A 25,354-nucleotide genomic window follows, 5' to 3' on the forward strand; every position below is an offset into this window, starting at 1 on the left:
TCTTGTGGAAAAAGAGCTCTACGTTGACTATATGGAAGTGAAGAGGAAGGGATATATATATATATATATATATATATATATATAGATAAATATGTACCGTGTGGCTTTAAAGCTATATACACTCGTTCGAATGTGTGCCCATGAGAGATATAAAGGTGCCGCGACCATATGGCCAGACACCAAAGAGTTGCATAATCTCGACAGAGGCTCAAGGCGTGTCACGCGTCCGTCCCTGTTTGCATACTTTCCTACCCTACATGTATCTTGATGTAGGTTCGCGGTTGGTATTTGAGAAATAAGAAGAGAAGAAAAAAAAAAAAAAATAAGAAAGAATGAAAAAATCCCAAGATCGTGATCCCGGGTCCTGGCGTCAACTTGCTTCCATAAATGGTACTAGATTCCGTACCAAAAAAATAAAAAAAAAAAAAAAAAAAAAAAAATACAGAAAAACAAAAGAAAGAAAGGAACTCGACAAAGGTGAGATTGCCGGACCTATCAACTTCACTGGTATGTGAAGTGTTGGGATTTATTTATATTTGGTTATTGGACAACTGGGTACCTAGAAAACTCATCAGAAATATTTTTTTTTTTTTTTAAAGAGCGTTATTCTAAAAATGATTTTAGGTAATCTGATGAATGTTTAGAGGACGGTACACATGGTGTAAGAAAACGTAATAAAGAAAAATATATGACGTCCTTGTATAGGATGACAATTGAGCGGATATGTATTTAGAATTTGAAGATAGGTTTTAGAAAAAAAAAAAATTATTTTGTAGAGATTAAAAAATGGAATAGAAATATTTGAAAGGGTCAGTAAGCTGCGTTATATTGATAAGCCTTGACCTAAGGAAGTTTTCAGTGCGTGTTTGGAAGAATTAGGCATTATAATTTTCAGTTTTTATTACGACGAAACATTATTCTACTTTACACTTTCCGTTTAAAAAAGAAGTAGTTTATAATTTCATAGCTTTTGTTTTTTAACTTCCTAAGTTCCAAATTCCTGATTTCTAATTCATTATTTATAATTCCTTATTCCTAATCCCTATCCCTCATTCGTTATTCCGAATATCGTATTCCCAATTCCTTATTCCGTATTTCCAATTCCTTACTCCGTATTTCCAATTCCTTATTCCGTATTCCTAAATCCTTATTCAGTATTCCTAAACCGTATACCTTATTCGTTATTCCTAATTCAATATTATATATAATTCATTATTTTCTATTCATTATTAATTCTAATTCATTATTATATTATGATTCATATATTCAACATTCATTATTCCTTAATGTTATTAATTTTTCCTTATTCCGTATTCCTTATTAATAATTCTTAATTCCATATATCTACTTCCTTTTATTCCTAATCCGTATTCCTTATTTCTAATTCCTCATTCGTTATTTCTAATGCGGTATTCGTAATTATTATTATTATTATTCCTTCCTTAATCCTTATTCCATATTCCCAGATCGTATTCTTTAATTCTAATTCCGTATTCCTGATTCGTTATTCCTTATTCTTAATTTAGTATCTCTAATCCTTTATCTCTAATTCGTCATTCGTTATTCCTCATTTTTAATTTCTGTATCCTGATTCGATATTCCATACTCCTATGCCGGATTCCTAATTCCTTATTTTTTATTTCTAAATATTCTAATTCGATATTCCTAATTCGTTTTTCGTTATTCTTAATAATGCCATATTCCTTATTCCCCATTATTAATTATTAGTTCCGTATATCCATTTCGTTTTCGGTATTCCTAATTCCGTATTCCTAATCCGTATTTCTTATTTCTAATTCCTCATTCGTTATTCATAATTATGTAATTCCTAATTCCATATTCTTAATCCGTACATTTTATTTCTAATTCAGTACTTCTAATTCGCATTCCTTATTTCTCATTACTAATTCTTAATTCCGTATATCTAATATGTTTTCGGTACTTCTAATTCTGTATTCCTATTCTGAATTTCTTATTTCTAATTCCTCATCCGTTATTTCTAATGCGATTTTCTTTATTCCTTATATTTCGTATTCCTAATCCATTATCTGCAATTCGTCATTCGTACTTCCTCATTTCTAATTAGTATTCCCTATTTCTAATTTCGTATTTCTAATTCTTTATTCCTTATTCCTAATTTCGTCTCCCTAATCCTTTATCACTAATTAGTCATTCGTAGTTCGTCATTTCTATTTTTAATCCTGATTTGTTATTCCTTATTTATAAGCCGTATTCCTAATTCCTTATTTTTAATTTTGTTTTACAAATTCTAAATTTCGAATTCGTTATTCCTAATTCCTTTTTAGTTAATCCTAATTCCATTTTCCGAATTTCATATTCCTTATTATTAATTCATAATTCCGTATATCTAATTCGTTTTTTTATTATTCCTAATTCCGTATACCTATAATCAGTAGTCCTTATTTCTAATGATGAATTCCTAATTCCATATTTCTAATCCGCATTCCTTTATTTTTAATGCCGCATTCTTAATTCGTTATTCCTTATTCCTATTTCCGTAGTTCAAATTCTTCATCTCTAATTCGTCATTCTTAAATTCCTTAATTAGAATTTTTTTATCCCAATATGGTATTCCTCACTCCTATTGCCGTATTCCTAATACATAATTTCGTATTTCTAATTTCGATTCCCTAATTCTGAATTTCTAATTCGTTATTCCTAATTCCTTTTTCGTTATTCCTAATTCCATTTTTCTAATTCGCATTCTTTATTACTACTTCCGCACCACAAATTGTTGTTTTTGATTTGGTATTTCTAATTCCATATTCCTTATTCGTTATTTCCAATTCCTTAATCCTAATTCGTTATTTCTTACTCCTAATTTGTATTTCTAATTTTTAATTTCATATTCAAAATCCGTATTCCTTATTCCTAATTTCATATTTCTAATCCGTAATAATTATTCCTAATTCAGTATTCCTTATCTCTAATTCGTCATTCGTAATTCCTCATTTTTAATTTCTTTAACCTTATTCGTTATTCGTTACTCCTACTGTCGTATTCCTAATTCATTATTTCTTTTTCTGTTTTCAGAATTCTGAATTTCCAATTCGTTATTTTTAATTCCTTTTTCGTTATTCCTAATTCTGTATTTTCTATTCGCATTCCTTATTCGTTGTTCCTTATTCGTTATGTTTTTAATTTCATATTCTCAATTCCTCATTTATAATTTTGTTTTCCTTATTCGTTATTCCCAATTTCTTAATACTAATTCGTTATTTCTTACTTCTATTTCGTACTTCTAATTTTGAATTCCATATTCCTAATTCTGTATACCTAATTCGTTATTCCGTATTCCTAATTCTTTATTTCTAATTTCTAATTCCGTATTCCTAATTCGTTGTTTCGATATCTTTAATTAAGAATTAATTAAAAGTAGAAATTTAAAACTGACAAGTGGAAAATGAAATTCGATAAAAATAGAAACTGTCTGCGTATTATATTTATTTCCCTATATGTATCATATTCTATCCATCGCTGTCCGCGTTTGTCTATCTGAATATATTTATCTATACATTCCTGTTAATCCGACAATTGTCTACATTATATTATCTCCCATTGCTCATCTATATTTGTCTACTCGTGAACATTTATGGTTGTCCAATATATCGACGATGATTTCACAATCACTGGAATTGTTTTGTAAAAAAAAAAAAATTATCTCTATCTCTCTCTCTCTCTCTACAAATATGTGTGTGTGTGTGTACTTTTGCGCACAGGTATATAATTATTATTCAGAAATGATTTCAAAAATAGTTTCTCCATACTTGATACTTATGTTCCAGATATTATCGTATATATATATATATTTGATCATCAGAGCAAAGGCCTTAACCCCTCATAAGGAGAATTGTTGAATACCACTTTATTATATGTATATATGGAGAGTGATCATATCGAAAGGGCACAACTGTGCGCCCAGAGGTCTATCATATAAGTGGCAATTAATTAGAGAACAATAGCCACAAAGTTATTATCAAGCACCTATATAGACATTAGTAAACATGATTATGAGACGAAACGACATCTATTATAATTTATAATAATATACCCGGTTACAATATATATATATATACATTATCCAAAAAGTAACGTTTCAATACACAATTATTTATTGCACACCTAATCTATTGACAGTAAATTTTAATCTCAATACTAAATATTTTTTTTTAAAATTGCAATCTAGTTATTTTTTTCAATTCGTAATTCACAATAATTATATATGCATTGAAATATCAATTCAATGAAACTTAAATTTTTTTTTTTTGCTCAAGAGATTAAAAATAGGAAATATATATACAGGGTGTATCAAAAATTTTTTGGGCCTTACAAAATTTTTTTTCTTTGACAAAAATTTCAAATTTTACCAAAGATGTGGAACATTTTGCTGTGTTATTATTAGAATAAAATTCAAACTGCTTAACACTAGATTAATATAGGGCCTTAAAAAAAAATTTGGGCCTTAAAAATTTTTTGCCCCTAAAAATTAAAACTAACGTTGTTTTTCAAACATTCGAAGCTTTTTGAATGTGAAAAATGATTCTTGTTGTAAGTTGTAACGCGTAATTAATTTTGGGCCTAAAAAAATTTGGGCCTTAACCATTTTTTCCCTTTTGACTATTAAAATAAACGTTATTATAAAAAAAATTCAAAGCTTTTTGAATTGTGAAAAATAAATTTTTTGTAACACGTGATTAATTTTGGGCCTAAAAAAAATTTGGGCCTTAATAATTTTTTCCACTTAAAAATAAAAAAATTAACGTTTCATAAAAATTAAACGGCATTTATGCTGTCATTAGAACAAAAACACGTGACAAAATTTTGGGCCTAAAAAAAATTTGGGCCATAACCGCATTTTTTCCCTTTTGACTATTAAAATAAACGTTATTATAAAAAAAAATTCAAAGCTTTTTGAATGTAAAAAATGAATTTTTTGTAACAGGTGATTAATTTTGGGCCTTAATAATTTTTTCCTCTTAAAAATAAAAAATTAACGTTATCAAAAAAAAAAAAAATTCGAAGCTTTTTAAATATGAAAAATGATTGTGTTGTAATACGCGATTAATTTTGGGCCTTAAAAAAATGTGGGTCTTAACAATTTTTCTAAGGCCCAAAATTAATTACGCATTGAAACACGTTTTTATTTTTCTTCTAATGACATCAAATGTCGCTTATTTTTTTATGAAACGTTAAATTTTTTTATTTCTAAGGGGGAAAAATTGTTGAGGCCCAAATTTTTTAAAACCCAATTTAATAACGTGTTACACAACACAATAATTTTCCACGCATTCAAGAAGCTTTGAATTTTTTATAATAATAAACGTTAATTTTTATTAACTAAAGGGTAAAAAAAAAATTTTAAGTCCCCAATATTTTGAGGCCCAAAGATTAATATGACGAATTAATCAGTTTTATTTTTGTTCAAAGTAAATGTTCCAAATCTTTGATAAAATGTTAAATTTTTATTTCAAAAAAAAAAAAAAATAAATAAATTTTTTAAGGCCTAAAATTTGGTTAAGGCCCACCATAAGGATATGGATTGAGAAACCAATAATGTTAAGAAATAGTCGATGCCAATTAAAAAATCTAAATTTTTACACGTATAGGTCCCAAAACGGCAAACAAATTTTGTATCAGAATACAAAATTATTTTTGATAATTTATTATATTTTATCCTATTTATCGAAAATTCATTGTTCAAAAAAAAAAAATCCTTTTATTTTATTTCATTTTTTAAAAACGAAACATGGTAAAATTTTTATTTAAATTGTATCTCATTTATCAAGGTGACCATTAAACACTTGAAAATGTTAATTTAATGGTGAAATGCCTATTAAAGAAAGACAGGTTATAAAGAAACTTGTCCAGCAAAAGTCCGCCCACAATTTTGCCGTTTTAGAAAAATAAAAAAAAAAATTGTAAATGTTTAGCACAATCTCGACATTCGAATGATGTCACCAACCCAGTTGAAAGAAAGAGTGGGGTGGGGGGGGGGGGAATGAGAGAACAAACTCCAGTATTTCAGTTCGTATAACCTTATTTGTCATTCTTAAGGAAAGATACAGATATATATAAAAGACGCTTGAAAAAAAAAGAAAATGATTCTTATATCTCTATATAAATAATTCCACTAAAAAAAAAAAAAAACCACTTGTAATCTGTTCTTTGTGAAGATCTTCAAAGCCAAGTAATTCATAGTCATATATATATCCTTTCTAAGAATATATATATTCAACAAAGAGAAATATGATACTGTCACGATTTTATGACCAGGTTTAGAGAAAGGTATCTGACATATATTTCACATTTTTTCAATGTTTTTTTTTTTTTTTTGTTAAATTTGAACAAGTCACAAAAATTCTTCTCATTCATTTTGGCAAAAAAAAAAAATTTAAGACATTATTTTCTTTGTCGAAAATAAGGCAGTATTTTTCTGCTAAAATTGAAATTATACTTTTTAAAAAGAAAAAAAAAATATAAAATATTTGTTGAATTTTTTGAAAAAATTTTCAGGCAAAATTTTTTGATAGTATTAAACGGAAAAATAGTGGCAATATTTGGGCAATACTCTTGGAAAAATAGGGCAATAATAGGCTACAAGTTGTGACAATTATGAGAAAATTAAAATTTACTGTAAATTTAAAAACAAAATTTTACTGAAAACTAAGGCAATATTTGACAATAGTAACGGCAAATTAATGCGGCAATATTTTGGGCAAGATTCTTGGAAACAAATGTCATAATTGATCTACAAATTAATAATAATAATAATTTTGGCAAAATGAAAATGAAAGTTATTTTACATCGAAAATTTAGGGCAAAACATTCCCGAAAGAATAAGGTAAATTTTTTTGAGAATATATATAACGGCAAATTAGTGGCAATATTTCGGTAAAATATTTGGCATAATTTGCTACAAATTATGAAAGTTACAAAATTGAAAACTCAAAAAAATATTTACGGCAAAATGTAAAAAATTCATGACAGTATTAAACGGCAATTTAGTGCGGCAATATTCTTAGCAAAATTGTTTTAAATAATAAACAAAAAAATTATGAAAACATTTGCGAGATAGAAAATTATTTTACATCGAAAACTTCAAAGCAATTTTTCCGGCAAAATCAAGGCAATATTATAATTGATACAATATATAAAATAATATTTATACTATATAACAAAAGCTAGAGGCAAAATTTGATAAAAAAAAAAAATTATGACGTTAACTGAATTTACAAAAAGGATGAAATTTTAGCTGCAATTGAGACAACATTGAACGGCAATTCACGGCAAAATTAGGGCAATATCCCAAGTAGAAATGTGCCACTGGCATAGTACTGACCCAACACTGCCAGTCAGTATAATAGTACTGACTGCCGTACTGGGCCAGTAGTGGACCAACCCTGGCTGGTAACGCTGTCCAGTACTGATTTTGTCCCGCTCACCAGTACTAACGTAGTACTAGAATAATACTGGCATAATACTGGCAAAGTACTCATCCGGACTTAAAATCTCACTTTTTTACAAAATGCTAAAACACGCTTTCCAATGCAAATTTCATCCTTATTAGCTTATTACTCCCATTTTTACCACGAACAGGTAATGTGAAGCCAATAATAGTTAATGTTATTTAGAATATATAAAATATTATTAACAATAAATAATTAAAATAATAATTATCATTTATATTAATTAAATTATTTTATTTTTAATAAATTATTTTACAAAAAATAATTTGTGTTGTAAATTTTTTTATTTTTTTAAATTCATAATATTTAATTTTTTTTACTTTGCACTTATACTTAATTTAATAATTATTTAATAATTGATATTACATATGAACAAATATTGTACTTATAACACTTAAAACTAAGAACGAAAAATCTCGCACGCATGGGGGATCGAACCCTAAACCCTTAGAACGCAAGTCAGATACGAATACCGCACAGCCGCGCTGGCTTGAAGTGCTGACTTGAAGTAGTTCACCTAATACAAAAGTTTTGATTTCAAAGTTTGTATTATCTATTGATCACGAAAATAAAATGAATTTATTCTTAAATTTTTTAAACTCACAAAATTTTTTCAATTTTTACAAAGATTTAATGAAATAAAACTGGATATCAATTTCAGTTAAATATTTTTAATAAATTATTTTTACCTTAAATAATATTAAAACAGACAAAAATGATTGATGAATTACATAATTAAAAATAAGTTAATGAAAGACGACTGTAAAATATGAATGGTAAAAAATTTTTTAAATTTAATATTTAATTATTAATAATATTTAAAAATTACAGTGAAAAAATTACATTTGCTTTATTTTTAAAACTATTAGAAAAAAATTCTCAACTTATTGTTATTGTATGCATGATAAATAACTTAATGTACATATTTCAATGAGTACTAAAATAACTAAAAAAACATAAATATATTTTATATAGGTATATAATAATACATTACAATTACATCCAAAATTTTGAGGGAAAGTATTCGAAAGAAATTAATATACATTTTTTAAAATAAAAAATCATCGTTTTCTACCTATTGAAATAATTTAAAGACTTTTTCATTTAATGTTTTTTATCACCGACATAGTACTGATTCGGTGTGAATGACAGTGTACTGCCAGTACTGGTTTCAATATTTTTTTACCTCCGACATAGTACTGATTCGGTGTATTAGTCAGTACACTGCCAGTACTGAAAGTCAATACCGACAGCCAGTATTGGATCAGTACCATGCCGGTGTTTAATTACGGCGAGCTACGGATATTTCTACTTGGGATGACATCAAAATCTAAGGTTAAATTTTTCTTTGGTCACCGTTTGTAAATAATAGTTTTCGGGCCGCTGATAACGAATCTGATGTCAGTTTTTAAAAATTCAAAATGTCGGATCCAATATGGCGGACGATTTTTTTTTTAAATCTTAGATTCTTTTGAAACTCAGTATCTGCGGGTTTTTTTTGGGTCGCTGTTAACAAATCCAATGTCGGTTTTTTTAAAAATTCAAAATCGCGGATCCAAAATGGCTATTTTAAATTTTGAAAAACTGATATCATATTTGTAATCAGCGACCCCGAAAATCATCGAGTAACGAGTTTTAAATTAATCTGATGAATTTTTCAAACGCGTCCGCAATTTTGAATTTCTAAAAACGGATGTCAGATTTGTAATCAACGACCCAAAAAAAAAACCCAAATACCGCGTTCCAAAAGAATCCAACATTTTTTAAGAAATAAGTCAGCCATATTGGATCCGCCATTTTGAATTTTTAAAAACAGACATCAGATTCATAAACAGTGACCCAAAAAACTCCTTAGTAACAAGTTTCAGTTGTACTACTCCGATCTTTATAATATTTTAGTAGGTATGATACTTTTGGATGTATATATATACTTTCAAAAAATGTAATAAAAATATCGATTTTTTCTTTTTTTTTAAAGTGGGTAGACCTCTTAAATACTTTTAAAAAAATTTATATCATTGAAAAAAAAAATGAAAAAAGAAAAAAAAATTAAAACACTATTATTGTCACAATAAAAAAATTGTCCTGACGTGCATGTTTGTATTTGTAATTTTTGACGTGTCATAAAATCACTCACAGTCAAAGAATAGTGTGTGCTTCTCTCTGAGGAATTCTTGATATATTGCACATTCTTTTTAATCAAATCAATGTCTCTATTTGTCGTGGAAAATAATTCTGTACACGTGCGTGCATTGCATTATCACGAGCCACCTTTTTGCGTGGAAAATAGCCGACCCTTTATAACCACCCTTCATTCTCTCTTTCCCTTTCTCTCTCACTCTCTCTCTCTCTCTCATTCTCTCTCGACCAAGGAGAGAATACGTGCATTTATCGTTGTACAATTTCATCGGCACTTAAAACGTCATCTCGTGAGGTTCCACCTTTTCATCAGCTGCTAATCTCGATTCTTTTTTCCTTTTCCTTCTTCTTTCTCTCTCCCTATCTTTCTCCTACCGGCCATTCAGTACTCTTTACACTATATGTATACGTATGTATGTGAGTGTTTGTGCACACGCTCTGTAAGATGTACATCGGTTGATCGTTCTCGGCAATAAACCATCTCGATGTGCGCTTAACTTCATACGATATAAATAAATTGATTTGCTCTTGTTTTACTGTCAAGATTAACTTTTTTGGTTCTAGAAATGTTTATAAAAAAAAATAAAGAATATATAGATATATGCGTATTATAAAAAGATATCGTTACCCACTAACGGTGAGACAGAAAGTTGTCACATAACTTTACGTAACGTGAATTAAATTAACTTAACGTAAATTAACATAACGATAACGCAAGGAAACTCAATTCAACGCAAGGTATAACATTACGTAACGTAACTTGAGATAACCCAATGCAACTTAACATTACATTACTTAACGTACTGTAACCCGAAGTTAACTTAAAAAAATTTAACGTAAAGTAACGCAACATAACGTAACGTTACATTACATACCGTCACTTAAAGTAAAAATACGTAAAGCAAGGTAAATCATTTAACGGAACGCAGCTGTACGTGACGTAACTTGACATAACTTTACAACGCAATGCAACTTAACGTTACGTAACTTTAAGTACCGTAACCTGAAGTAAGTTAAATTAAAGCAATTTAACGTGAAGTAACGCAACCTAATAGAAATGTAACTTTACATACCGTCAGTTGAAGTAACGTAACTTAATGTATCTTAACACAAATTAACGGAACTTGACGTAAGATTACGTAACACACGGTAACTCGATTAAACGGATGGTAACTTTACGTAACGTAACTTAACATATCGCAATGCAACTTAAAGTAACTTAACATAAAGAAGCACAACATAACGTAAAGTTACTTTACATCACTTAAAGTAACTTAACATAACTTATCTAAACAATACGTAACTCAATTTAACTGAACGTAGCTTTACGTAACGTAACTCGAAGAAAATTGACTTAATGTAATTTAACATAAAGTAACACAACATAACTTAACGTTACTTTACACACAATCACTTGAAGTAACATAACGTAACAATACGTTCCGCAAGGTAACTCAATTTAACTGAACGTGGCTTTACGTAACGTAACTTGAAGTAACTTTCCTTAAATTTACTGAACGTAACTTAATAAAATGTAACGTCACGCTTCAATGATAGGAATAAAGCTACAGATTTCGTTAATAAAATATTATAAAAATTAAAATATAACCTCAAAAGTTAAAGTCATAGATGAAAAGTTGAACATAATTTTTAAGTCAAATGACAAAGTCTTATGTCAAAGACAGAACATATAATCTTAAAATTAAAGAACAAATTTTTTAAGCTCAAACGTCTAAGGAAAATATAGTTCAAAGTCAATATTGAGAAAATAACCTCAAAATCAAATAGCCATATAGTTTATTAAGAAAATAACCTCAAAATCTAATAGCCATAGTTCCATTAAGAAAATATAACCTCAAAATTGATAAATATCATTGATTTCTCAAAAATAAAATTATACACGCGGTATTAAAATCATCAATGTAATCAGCTTTTACTTTGACTCTATCTTCCTACTGGCGTTACAATACATTGAATTAAGATTACATGGATTAACATTGCTTCAAATGTTCTATCGTGTGGGCGGATCGAAAACTCGTTCCTACGGGTAGCACACACAATATTACGAGATAAGGTCGCGGGCAGTACTTGTCGCTTGCTTCCGCTTTTTCCATGTAATCCAATACAAAGTCAATATATATATAGCTATACATTCTTTATAAATATATAATTCCTTCAATAATCATAATCTGACAGAAATTTTTTTTTCAATTTCTTTTTAATCACATAAAAATGTATTTTTTAATATTAAAAATATTTTTTTTTTAAATTTTCAATAGAATGTATATGTAATTCCAATGTGTACCAAATTTCAGCTCACTAGGTCAAAAAGGATTCGGCATAAACGCGAGTGAACAAAAAAAATGTAAAAAATTGAAATTAAATTAACTTTTGTTATATTTTTTCTAGTAACCTACTATAATAAAAGTATAAAAGTGTACCAAATTTCAGCTCACTGGGTCAAAAGTAGTTTCAGCATAAACCCAGCCGATAAAAAAGACATTGTAATAGGGTTATGTTTGCCATCAATTCGTATAGGTATGAAACTTTAAAAAAAAAACACCGAGAGTGAGACAGAACAAAAAAAGGGTGAAGGGGAAGAGAGAGAAATAAACTTGAGTATAAAGGGCAAATTGGTTCTTAATTTACGAGAAACATGAATCTTTCAGTTTTACGTTTAATAAAATGTTCTTAAAACATTGAAATTATTTGACCCCTAATAAAAAGAGGACCACCTGCAATATAATAATAATAATAATCGTTTGCAAAAAAAAAAAAAAAATAACAACGAATAATTGATATTTTCCATAGGTGGTTTTGCAATTATAAAATACCAATGAGCCTGCGCGCCGCGGATCCCTTTGTCCCATATGTGTTTATGTGTGCGCGTGCGCACCACACTCTAACCTATACATATATAGCGAAAGATAGGACCTAGAGCGAAGAGAAAAACGAGTGACAGCAGCTTGTTAATTGGCAGTCTCTAGATGGCAATTAAGATTAATAACAAGCCAACGATCGCCGCGTCTCTCTTTATAAAAATTTGCACGCTGGATGCAGAATATATATCTATATGTATATATATATACAGTATAGTTATACGGCCGTAAACCTTTTCCCAGAAAATTACGTAATTTCACATTATTCAGAGCTGGAATGTTTGGATTTTTAAGTAATTAGTTTAAATTAATTAGAGATGTATGTATATTGTGTGTTTTCTTCAAACCGGAAGGTTGAAAACACTCAGCACCAACAATATTCAAGTTGTGCAATTGTTTAACTTCCATTGCCACTAGGTATATGTATTTATACGAATGCTATTCAATTTTCCCTGAAACGGGACATTGGATAATGCATATATTTTATTTCAATTATTTTCCTTATTTTTTTTTTGTTATTATTTTTCTATTTATTATTGTTATTATTATTCATATTTTTATTATTATTATTATTATTATTATTATGAGTCGCATGAATAATGCCTAAAATTAATTTAATACAATTTTCTTTCAGCTGAATTTATATTTGTTCGTATTATTTTTTGATAGAATTTTTTTATATACCAAAAATTCACTAAATAAAATTTAAGTTTTTTCAAATTTTCATTTTGTTAGAATTTCTATTTATTTGAATTTTTATTTAACATAACATTATGTTAACTTAACATAAAATTATAATATTTTTAACTAAAATTTTTTTATGTTTCAGATTCATTTTTGGAGCGAGAACATACAAACAATCAAGAAAAGATATAAGAAATAATCGACGAGGAAGCAGTAGATGAAAAGATGTTTTTTAAGAAAACTCAATCGTAATTTGCAAAATAATATTCAGTTTCTAAATGAAACAAATATTATCTAAATCACAAAATCGACTAATTTTATTTCAATTTTTTTAAATTTAAGAACTAATGTGTGGTGAAAAAAGGATTTATTTTATTTCAATATTTAATACTAATCAGTTACTTAAAATAAATAAATATAATAACAAGAAAATAAATAATTTGCATGAATAATGACAAAAATTATAATTTGTTAGAATTTTTTTTAATAGAATTTTTTCTTTAGCCAAATTTATATTTGTTCAAATTACTTTTTAGAAAGAATTTTAATTAATCCGATTTTTTATATTAGAGAATTTTTATATAACCGAAAATTCACTTTTCAAAAAACTCTATTTATTCGAATTTTAATTATCAGAATTGTTATTTGTTCGAATTTTTAATAATAATAATAATAATAACAAATTATTTAAAAAATAATTATTAATATACTCTCCATTTTACTAATTATTTAATTTATAAAAAAAAAGTTCCTTTAAATATACCTATATTTTTGATAAAACCTAAAATTGCCTTGTTTTTTAGTCGAAAAATGTCAGGGACACTTTAAAAAAAAAATGATATAATATTAATACATCCTTTTAATTTTGTTGAGAAGTTTTGTGAATTATATATTCTTAAAGAAGGTCAACTTTTTTTTTGTAACTCACGCAATTAATATTTAGTCGCGACGCATTCAAGTACGCGTGGAAAAACTTCCACTTACGTAATCCATTTGTGGAAAGAGTAATGATTCGAAAAAACAATATTACTCACCAGTCTCATATTCCCCCTCTTTTTCTCTCTCACTCTCAAAAGGTAAACCTCTTTTTTCGAACTAAAAAGTGTGACTCACCTGTAACATAAAAGACATTCAGGTTAGTGTTTTTTTTTTCTTTACAAGTGTTATATATATATAAAGTTTACATTATAATAATATCGTTCAAAAATTATTTATTAACATGAATTTTTTTTAATTTTCAAATTTTTCTAAAACGGAATTTTTTTTCTAAAGATTTTTTTTAATGAAGTAAATTAAATTTGTTTTTAAATTTGGCGCTGTTTTTAGTTTACTGGCAATGACGACGGTGGCGCTGCTAAGTTTTAGGTTATTTTGTAAATTACCAAAACCCCACTTGCCAAAATCCCCACTCACTATTTGTCATAATTCTTGTCAACTACCGCACCCTGCTCTAGTAAAAATTTAGTAACTTTATTGTTAAAATTAAAAGTTACATAATAAAATTAGTTTTACTAGAGCAGGGTGCGGTAGTTGACGAGAATAATGACAAATGGCGAGTGGGGACAATGGAAACCAAATACTTAGAAAAAAATTTGTTAAGGTTGTTCTACAATACTTTATTTACGGTAATTTTGAAAATTCTCTAAAAAAAATAAAATTACGTAATTTACAAATTATTTCGTCATTATATTTTATTCATGTCGAAAAAAAGCTTTCTAAATATGCCACTAGATAAATATACCAAATTTTCATAACGCACACTGAAATCGTAAATTTTAACATAAGGTAGAAAAGAATAGAAAATATTTCTGTCTTTTTTCCTATTTATCATATAATTGTTTTCAACTACCGCACCCTGCTTTAGTGAAAATTTTGTAACTTTATAGTAACTTTTACTTTTGACAATCACTAAATTTTCACTAGAGCAGGGTGCGGTAGTTGAAAACAATTATATGACAAATGGCAAAAGTAGGGACAATGGAAACCAATTACCTGTGCGTTGGGTTTATCGTCGTTTCGTAACTTACGTAATTTTATTTTTATAGAAAATTTTCCAAATTATCGATACAAATATAAAGTATTGTAGAAAAACCTTAATTTAGGAGGGACGTTACCAAGGTAATAAGTTTTCAAGGAGTTGCCAATAATTTTGTATTTGTAGAATGTCCTCGTCTAGTACACGCGTTTCCAATGGTAACCGTATGCGTAAAACAAGGACAGAAATTGCAATTTGATTTTCCAAAAGGTGAATAAAGAAAAAATATATAAACATATATATGATATATTATATTTCGTGCTCAATATTTTTTGTAAATAAAAAAGTAGAAATATCATAAACATAACCTCAAACTAATAACGTTGTTATTTATAGACTTTTTGAAAGTCTACTAAACTAAATTTATCTATAATACTGTTACCTTTTCAACATAAAATTGTCTCTCGTTCATGTTAATGATATTTTATACCAAATATTTCAAAATACAGTTGGAAAATTTTGACAGAAATTCCGGTTATTCACTCTGTCATATGTGTACTGTCAATAAAGTAAGGTTATGTTAGCCATGTAAATGCTGATTCACATGCACACCAATTACAAAACAGTTACGTAATATTTCTCTCTCTCTCTTTTTCTCTCTTATTCTTTCTCACTCATTCCTTCTTTCTCGAAAACAGCATAACATATAGCGTAAAACGACGACAGTAAACATTGACTGTCGAGAGCGGAAGTATTTCTAAATCCCAATGCATTTATATATATATACGTATACTAATACTTATAAAAGTGAAGCGCTCAAGGCTAAATCAGTATGTCCTCCATTTTAAACAAGCATGCAACGAGATATACCTGTATACCCGCCGATGATCGCAATCTTAGAGAGTCGCGATTCCTTACGTCTTGGCCATTACCCCGTGATAATATCGACTTTGCATTCACAATGGTCGTTCGTCTAATCTCTCCCATTTAAACGTTGTAGGCCGATGGCTTGGCGCTTATACGTGCGATGGTTATCGCTATATACATATATATATATATATGCCTTTCCACCGCGAGCGCACAATTTCTGCAAAATACTCAAATAATCCTTGCCCAGTGTATGAATGAATACGATATTATTTAACGTTACATAATTTTTCAAAAAGTCGAAAAAAATATTATTATATTCATTTTTTGGCATAAAAATTGCTGGTTTATTGTTTGAATTAGTGATACAGCGGTCTCCCAGACCGCGCTCTTGAAAACATGCGCGCGCATCTTTTTAACAGTTAATTTTGTTTTCGTCGACAACAGAGTTTGGATAAGTTACGCGTAACTTTAATGTTTTCGGCGTATACTTTACATTTTCTACGTATTTTACGTAAAATACTGTAAAAAATCTGTATAATTTACACGAATAAATATTGGAAGCAAATGTCCATTTAGAACTTTACCAGGAGAGGTCAAACAGAAATTAATACAAAAAATTATTTAATAATAAACAACGTTTAAGCAAAGTGCCTTTAATAGGTTATGTTTTTAACAAACGTATAAAAATACATATAGAAAACACGAGACGTAAGTTACCAGGTAATATACATGTAGAAACCTATGTTGAGTATTTACGTTTCGAATCCTGGTCGACAACGCTCCAAAGTCGCAAAAAAAATTGTAGGTTATGTTTCTGTTTTTTTTTTGGAGTGACATAAACCACTGAGGTTTAATTCTTCATTGAAAATATTCAATAAAAACTGATTTTGATTTTACATAATTAAAAAGACACGTTAAGTCTAGGTAAATCAATCACTAAACATAACCTAAAATTAGTTTTGTAACTAAGATCTCTTTCACCTTGAAGCGTTACATATAAGTACAAATTTCTATCCAAAAATAGTTACATAAATTGAAAATAAAAATGAATACTAATACAGTGTAATATATATGTGAGTTTACTTTCTATCTGCTTGTTTGGGTAGACAACGTGGGTTTGATTTGCGCGCGAAATTTTAAATTATTAAAAAATGCATGTGTTTTTATATAATGTTATTTAAAAAAAAAAACATAAATATAAATATATAATACATATATTATGAGGAGACAGATAGATATATATATGCTCTGTGTACTCATTCCATCTGCGTAGACATCTGTCCTTCGTACCCACGCATTTGACCTGAAAATCCAGGTCGAGACGAGGCCACATATCAAAGACGAGGTGAGAAAATTTGTTGCTCCTGCACATATTATGATAAAATCAATTTGATATTTATATTAACCAAATTGACTTCACCGAAAAAAATTTGTTAATTAAATTTCTTTTTTTTATTTATTGAATGACAAATTGAGTAAACGAAAACCAATCTCTGGATTTTGCAATAATTCTTTGAAATATATATTTTTATTCGTTTACAAAAAAATAAATTAACTATTTTATTCCTTTTTTCAAATTTTGGCGCTATTTCAGTTGACGTTGGTGGCGCTGCTTGAAGGAACTAAATTTTAATGGTCACTTTATGACTCCAGCAGTACTTGCGACAACATCGGGACATTTCGTGTACTACGAGTATATTTTCGACGAAAAGTAAACAAAGCGATCTTTCTAATTAAATAATGGCGAATAAGTTGGAAAAGTAAAGGAATAAGTGAAATTAAAATAAAAAAATGACAAAATTGATAATAATAATCGTCGATAACAAACAATTTTATAATTCAAAAAAATTTTTGTAAATTCACGCATCTTATTGCATGCATTAGAAAATTTTGTAGGTTAGAAAATATTTTTTCTTTTATTTCTTTTTAATTTAATGAATGTAATTTAATTGTACTTTCAAAATATTAGGTAAATAAATTTCTAAAAATATATTCGGAAATAAATATTAAGAAAAATATAAGAATCAAAGTAAAATAGTTTTTTTTTTTAATAATGTCTAAAATATTGTGATTTGCTCTTGTATTTTGACTTTTTTCTGTGGTATTTTGGCGAATAAAAATTTAATTCGAAACTTATTTGCAGCTATTATTGTTAGTAATATAGTGAAATTTATATTATAAATAAATAATTTTTAATAAAAATAGATAATGAAATATTAAATTAAGATGGATAATAAATTAACTTTTCGTCAGTCATTTTTTCCTTCTATTATTCTAAATATCTAAAATAATTATTAAATATTAAAAATTATTAATATTAAAAATATTATTTAGCAAATAGTAAAACTTGATAGAATTATTAAACATAACCTAAAATTTTTCTAAAATTATTTAAATAAATATTTTTATAAAATGAAAGAAGGAAAAATTTGAAAGTTTACCTTTATATTAAAAAAGTATTTAAAAAACATAAGAAAGTATTAAAAAATATTAAATAGTGTTTTTTTTCATATTTTGAGTCGCAATTTCGATGTAATATATACGAAATTCACACCACTCTTGGGGAAAAGATAGTCACTGGAATTGTCATTCAGAAAAATTTACTGGACTTCCTAGAAGACGATGAGTATTATATTGAAGGAGAAAGATTCTTCGCGAAGGAATGGGAGAAAGAGTAAGACAGAGAGGTTGAGAAATAAATGGTGAAGAAAAACAATTGTGGTTTTAGGTATAAGGACGGGGCTTCCGCTTCTTTAGATTCTCTAAAAAGCCTTGCGGGCAACATTGTGGGATCGTCTTTCTCTCTCTCTCTCTATCTTTCGATACGAGAAATGGGAATCTTTATTTATTTGCTGCAACATTCATTGTCTCCCTATTCTCGTGTCAATATAACTTTCTCAATTTTGCATTTTTTTCAATTTCAATTAACTAACAATTTTCCTCACCTTTAAATTAATTTGTTTGTAAATTGTATTTTATTTCTTTAAAGTGAATAATGTAATAGATTATTTAAACGAAAAAAATTTATCACCAGGCGATAGAGGGGGAAAAGCCACGCCCAGGTACAAATCAGATTGCGATAAAGGTGAAGTTATGTGCGAGGGCGAATGAAATCGACTTGGAGGAGGGATATAGTTACGCCTAGGGACCAATCAACGAGCGGTGGAGAGGGGATAGTTACGCCCAAGGACCAATCAACGAAAGCTGGAGGCGGAGTTATGCTTGAGTGCGAATCAAGTCGCGCTGGAGAGGGGATAGTTACGCCTAGGGACCAATCAACGAGCGGTGGAGAGGGGATAGTTACGCCCAAGGACCAATCAACGAAAGTTGGAGGCGGGGTTATGCTTCAGTGCGAATCAAGTTGCGCTGGAGAGGGGATAGTTACGCCCATGGACCAATCAACAAACACTGGAGGCGGGACTAATGTTTAATTTTTTTTTCTTCAGTAAAACAAATTATATATAAATAAATCAAATTCGATTTTTAATTGCTTTTTTATTTCTTTTATATTCCATGAATAAAATATAATATTAATTTATATAAATTCAGCTTTGTCACTTTATTATATTAAGTAAATTACCATTTGATTTTACTACAATAACGTCTGTCAGCAGCACAACTCCAATAGGTGCCAATAAATCGTTTAAAAACTGTAAAAATATCGTCACTTTCTTTTTGATCGACACCCGAATCTTCGACAAGGGCCTCCACTAAATTCAAAGTGTACTCCTGTATAGAATAATTTTTTAATTAATAAAAATATATTTTTGTTTTAATTTCAGTTTTAATAATTTATTATTTTATTTCGTGGTTTAACTGAAAATAAACGAAAAATAATGAAATTTTTTGTTTGAATTTTATTAAATAAAAATTTCGTACCTTAAAGTTTAGTGTGTCATTTTGTGTTTGAAAATAAAGTAAAATTGCATCACATGCAACCCATGGAATGTAATCTACTTCACGTGCCATGTATAATGTGAGATTTAAAAGAAAATCTCTATCAAGTTTATTTTGTTTAAAAAGCCAAAATGCATCGTCTAATAATTGAGCTCGATTTAAAATGTGAATTTGGGAAAAATTCTTCGAATTCAAAAAATTTGATATGATCTCCCAATTTTGTTGATCATAGTTTACACGATAATAGGCTAAAAATAATTTTCATAATTTATAAATAAATTAATATTACAATAATAATATAAAAAAAAATAATTTTGTGCAAAATTTTTGTAATAAAAAATAATAATTAAAATTTAAGAAAAGAAATATGAGGATAATAATTATGATTATTATTTAAATAATAATTAATAATAATAATGATTTTTTAAATATAATAATTATATTAATTAATTAATTAACTATGTAGTTATTCTAAAAATTAATAAATTACTTAATAATTAACTAATTATTATAATTAATTTAAATTTTACATCTAACTGTTATTAATTAATTAATAATATTTTCATTAATTAGATAACAATTAATCAATCAAATAAATAAAAAGTAAATAATGAGAATTCACCACTATTTTGTATATTAAAAATAATCCAATCATCAGGTGAAATTCCTTCAATAATTAATTCCTTCTCCTCAGGACTCAACCAATAATTTGCAATTGTAGATGAAAAATTTAATGACGAACTTTTCGCAAAATTAATTGGAATCCAAAATTTTGATTCTGTTTCATTTTCCGGACAAATTATACATTCTTGTGACAATGTTATTGTACCGCTTGTATAATTTCGCGACATATTAATCACAGGATATCCTATTTGTGATATATAAGATTCCATTACTTTTTTTATTTCAAAATTATTATTCATTATTATTTTATTTGAATCATTCAATGATTCTTGTAATGTTTGCCAAAAATCATCAGTTGTTATTGTTCCATACCTGCTAAAAGTTATCGATTTTTTAAAAATATTTTCATTTTTCAACTTATTAAATTCGTTAAAAAAAAAATTTTTTTTTTTTAATTTTTATATAAATATTAACAGATTTAAAAAACATTTATATTAAAGGCAATATTTATTAACTAATAAATAAATTATTATTATTATTATTTAATTATAAGTTAATAATTTATTAATTTTATAATTATTTTTCAAACATTGCTTTTTAAAAATTATTAATTACAAGTACCGTAAATTAATTTCAAATAATTTTGAATATTATTAATTATTTATTTATTATTTTAAATTAAAATTTAAACTCACTATTTTTGTAAAAGTTTTCTTAATCCTGTTTGGAAAACTTCCTTTGACATTAAACTACTTAGCATGTGCATCATTGTAGCAGCTATAGAAATTAATTAAAAAAATTTATAAAATTAATAATTTTATTAATTTTTTTGTAATAAATTAAAATAAAATTACTATGAGAATGAAAAATTTATTAAAATTTTAAATGAAACTGACACTTGTCGTGCACTCCAAGTAAAAGATTATGCGATTCCCTTGATGATGTCACATTGCGAAATAAAGGTAGAGAAAGTTGTTCGTCTTTTTCGTAGACTTTAAATGTATTGCTGACTTCAAAAAGGTCCATCATTCTTGGAAAATTAAAGACCTTCGAAAAAGAAGAAATATTCAAAAAAAAAATTATTATTTAATCAATTTTTTTTATAAATTAATATTAAAAATTAATATCTATTTAAAAAATTTATTATTATTATTATTATTATTATTATTATAATTAATAATTAATTAAATAATTTGTTAATTAATTATTGTAATTAAATAATAATTACTTTTTATATATAATTAATTAACTCTAATTATTAATTGAAAATATATATAAATATGTAATAATTAATTTATTGATGAATGATTTATTTTGAACTTTTAAGGCAAATGAACCTTGTCTGTCAGAAAATAATGAAGATAAGAAGCAAGTCCTTCCGTTATCCATAAATCATCCCACCAAGCCGGAGTAACCAGATTTCCGAACCACTGATGGGCAACTTCATGAACCATAAATTTGTACGTTTTCAATATGTCGCTTTCTAAAGAGCTGTCGTTTCTCAAAAGATATTCCTCTCTTTAAATTTGGAAAAAAAATTTTAATATAAATTTCTTCAAAAAAAAGTACCTATAAAATAATTTAAAAAAAAAAAAAAAAATACTTTTTTTGAAAAAAGTAAAAAAAAATATTTTTTTTTCGCAAAAGTATACAATTTTTTTTTTAAAAAAGTTATATTTTTTGCAAAAATTAAAAAAAAATATATATAAATTTTTTTTTAAAGTATAAAATATTTTTTTATGAAAATAAAAATTTTTTTAAATTCCATCAAAATATGCCACGTTTGTCTAAATAAAGGAAAAAAATTTTTAATTTTTTTTTTTAAATAAATTTTTGAAAAACTACTCACTTGAAAACAATCAATCCCCAATTTTCCATTGCACCATGAATATAATTTGGAATTGCAATAATATCCATTTTTGGCAATTCATATGGAATACCAGTGTACTCTTCCAAAACTGTCAAAGCACGTGATGCAATTTCAAGTCCAAGATTCATGGTATCAATAATATCTTTACGTGACCAAATTGTCAAATTACCTTCAACATGGGAAATATTGACAAAATTCGTGACTGTAAAGCAAACTAAATACGTGGACATTAGAGGTGTAATTTGAAAAATTGTCCAAATTTTCTCATTATTATCATCATCATCATCATCAGAAATGATTGTTTCCATTGGCATATTCGAGAGAGCTGTATAATTTGAAAAATGCTTGATTGAAATTTCAAAAGTCGATTTTAAAGCTGGCTCGTCCCAGCAGGGAAAAGCCATGCGTGCAAAACTCGTTTCAAATTGAGTTGCGGACAAATATCTAGAAATAAATGGTTGAACGTTAGAATAGAAAAAAATATTAAAGGTTAAATTTTAAGGTAAAATTACGTGCGAGTATTAAGTAGAACGCCCAGGAATCGATTAGGGCGTGTTGGATAAGTATAGCCACGCCCATGTAACAATAAAAGCGTTTTAAAGGCGTGGTTATATCTTTTTAAGGGTAAGAATCACGCCCAGGCATCGATTAGAGCGTAGTGGTTGAGAATAGTCACACCCATCCACCAATAGGAGCACTTTAGTGGCGTGGTTACTTCTTTTGCAGGGAGATAGTCACGCCCATGCATCGATTAGGACATGGTAAAGGCGGAGTTAAGCGCGAGTATTAAATAGAACGCCCTGGAGGAGGAAAGTCACGCCCATTAATTAATTGGGGTGTGTTGGTTAAGAATAGCCACGTCCATGCGCGTACCAAGTAGAACGTCCTGGAGGCGGAGAATCACGCCCATGTATCAATTAGGGCATCCTAATTGAGAATAGTTACGCCCCATAAACAAACATAGCTCACTGGAGGTGGAGCTACGTATAGTGGAGGAAGGAGTACCACGCCCAGGCAATAATAAGTACGTGCTAAGGGCGGAGTCACAAGTACTGGAGGTGGAGCGCCACGCCCATAAACCAATAATAGGGTGCTGGAGGCGGAGTTAACAGCAGAAAAGGTGGAGCGTCACGCCCATTCACTAATAAGGGCGTGCTAAAGGCGGAGTTAACTACAGTAGAGGAGGAGCGCCACGCCGCTAGACTAATAAGGGCGTGCTAGAGGCGGGGTTAACTGGAATGAAGGAGGAGCGTCACGCCCATGTACCATTGAGGGCCTATCAGAGGTGGGGTTAACAGCAGTGAGGGAGGAGAGCCACGCCCATGAACCAATAAGGACGTACTAGAGGCGGGTTTAACTGCAGTGGAAGAGGAGAATCACGCCCATGCAGCAATAAGGGCACTAGAGGCGTGCACCAATAGAAATTAATTAAATAACTATTTCAGTTTTTGTTTTTTTTTAACTTACATAGTTTCGTTGTTATCATTCGTATAAGAATCCCAAAAAAATCCTCGAGGTTCATCATTCATTGCGCCTGTAAATTTTATCATTAACGTATAATTTCCCGGTTGCAATTGATTGTCAAATTTTAAAATGAAAAATTCACTTTCATCCTCATAAATATGTTCAATTGGCTGTGAAAAATTGTTATTATTATTATTTTCTTCTTCGCCAATGAGAAAAGTTTCTTCCTCAAATATCGTTAAATTCACCGAGTGTAATGTTATATTATTTGTTTTACTTAAAATCTCGACGAGAATTTCTGCTTCACCGTCAAATGTGAAATTATCCTTAGACAGGTGCGGTTCGAATTTTAATTTATAATGAAGTGGTTTTGTGGCATTTGGCAATCGATAGTTTATTGACTGTTGCGTAAACTCGACAAAGGTAAATAGTAAAATGCTCAGGTGAATGTGCTTCATATTTTTTTTTTTTTTTTTTTGTAATTTTCAATAATATCTACGACCGAGTTGGTAAATATTTAATGAAATTCTGGAAAAAAATATTTCAAATAAGTAAAGAAATAATTATGAAAATTTAACATTTTTTTAAGGAATAAAAATTAATTCTTTTTGAAAATAAAATGTACAAATATTTGAATAGAAATTTAAATTAAAATATAAAAAAAAATTCAGTTTTTTAAAAAAATTAACGATTTTGAAAATTCAAATTTCGCGCCAAGTTGAGGTTATGTTTAGAATAAAATTTCTTTTGGCATGAAATTTGAATATTAAAAGTTTTTTTTCAAATTGTTGAATTACATATTTATTGTTAATATTATACATTAATTAACAAATAAAAAAATTCAAGTTTAAAAACTAACCTTCCAATTTTTTTTCTCAATTTTTTTCGGTATTTAATTTTGTAACTGAAATTTTAGAATATACTTTATTATAATGAAGAGCAGGAAATTCATGTCAACTCCTACAATGATTCAAGCACACTGTTTAAACCCAGTGTCAAACGGAAATTTATATCGAGATTTTTTTTTTTAAGTAGAAATGACGTAAAACTTTACTAGAAAATTCCACATCCTTTATATTATATCTTTGATCTATTCAAATATTGTTTATCTTATCGTTAAAAAATTTTACGTAATCTTACCAACGAAAAATCAATAATATTTTCTTAACCGTTGTAAATTTTCATCTTTAAATATTATTTCTTACTTTAAAACAAAAAATTGATATTTTTCTATTTAAAAATAATGTTACTTATTTATGTATACCATTATTTAATAATTAAAATGATTGTAATTGTTTAATTACTAATAATATTTTATTTCTATTATTATTATTATTATTATTATTTTATTTGTCAATTATTATAATTATTTAACAGGAATATTAATATATATTACGAACATAATATTTAACAATGAAAATTAATAGAAAAGTAAAATGAAAAAAAAAATTTGCCAAAATTAAAA

The 25,354-nt window shown here is 27.7% G+C and overlaps 2 protein-coding genes and 1 long non-coding RNA gene across 3 annotated transcripts in view; 1 reads left to right on the top strand and 2 right to left on the bottom strand.

Annotated features, from left to right (window-relative positions):
- The window catches only part of LOC127286240 (uncharacterized), a 62,115-nt gene extending 48,555 nt beyond the window's left edge, over positions 1-13,560 (top strand). The window contains exon 4 of the long non-coding RNA XR_007843712.1: positions 13,335-13,560. This is a non-coding gene — a long non-coding RNA (uncharacterized LOC127286240). The remainder of the gene's footprint in view (positions 1-13,334) is intronic.
- LOC127286226 (homeobox protein 2) overlaps positions 1-25,354 on the bottom strand; it is a 213,396-nt gene that overhangs the window by 65,588 nt on the left and 122,454 nt on the right. The window lies entirely within an intron of this gene.
- On the bottom strand, positions 19,516-24,898 carry LOC127286228 (aminopeptidase Q-like). Its single transcript, XM_051312590.1, has 9 exons — positions 24,749-24,898; positions 23,893-24,417; positions 22,405-22,869; positions 21,893-22,073; positions 21,452-21,602; positions 21,251-21,332; positions 20,554-20,930; positions 19,914-20,179; positions 19,516-19,763 (listed from the first exon to the last, which is right to left on the bottom strand). Exons 2-9 carry the CDS (start codon positions 24,345-24,347, stop codon positions 19,611-19,613), a joined length of 2,130 nt encoding a protein of 709 aa, XP_051168547.1. The 5' UTR covers positions 24,348-24,417; positions 24,749-24,898; the 3' UTR covers positions 19,516-19,610.

This window comes from Leptopilina boulardi, unplaced genomic scaffold (genome assembly GCF_019393585.1).
Source record: "Leptopilina boulardi isolate dan_hultmark-lab unplaced genomic scaffold, ZJU_Lbou_2.1 LbouV2_351, whole genome shotgun sequence".
In the NCBI taxonomy this organism is placed as follows: Eukaryota; Metazoa; Arthropoda; class Insecta; order Hymenoptera; family Figitidae; genus Leptopilina; species Leptopilina boulardi.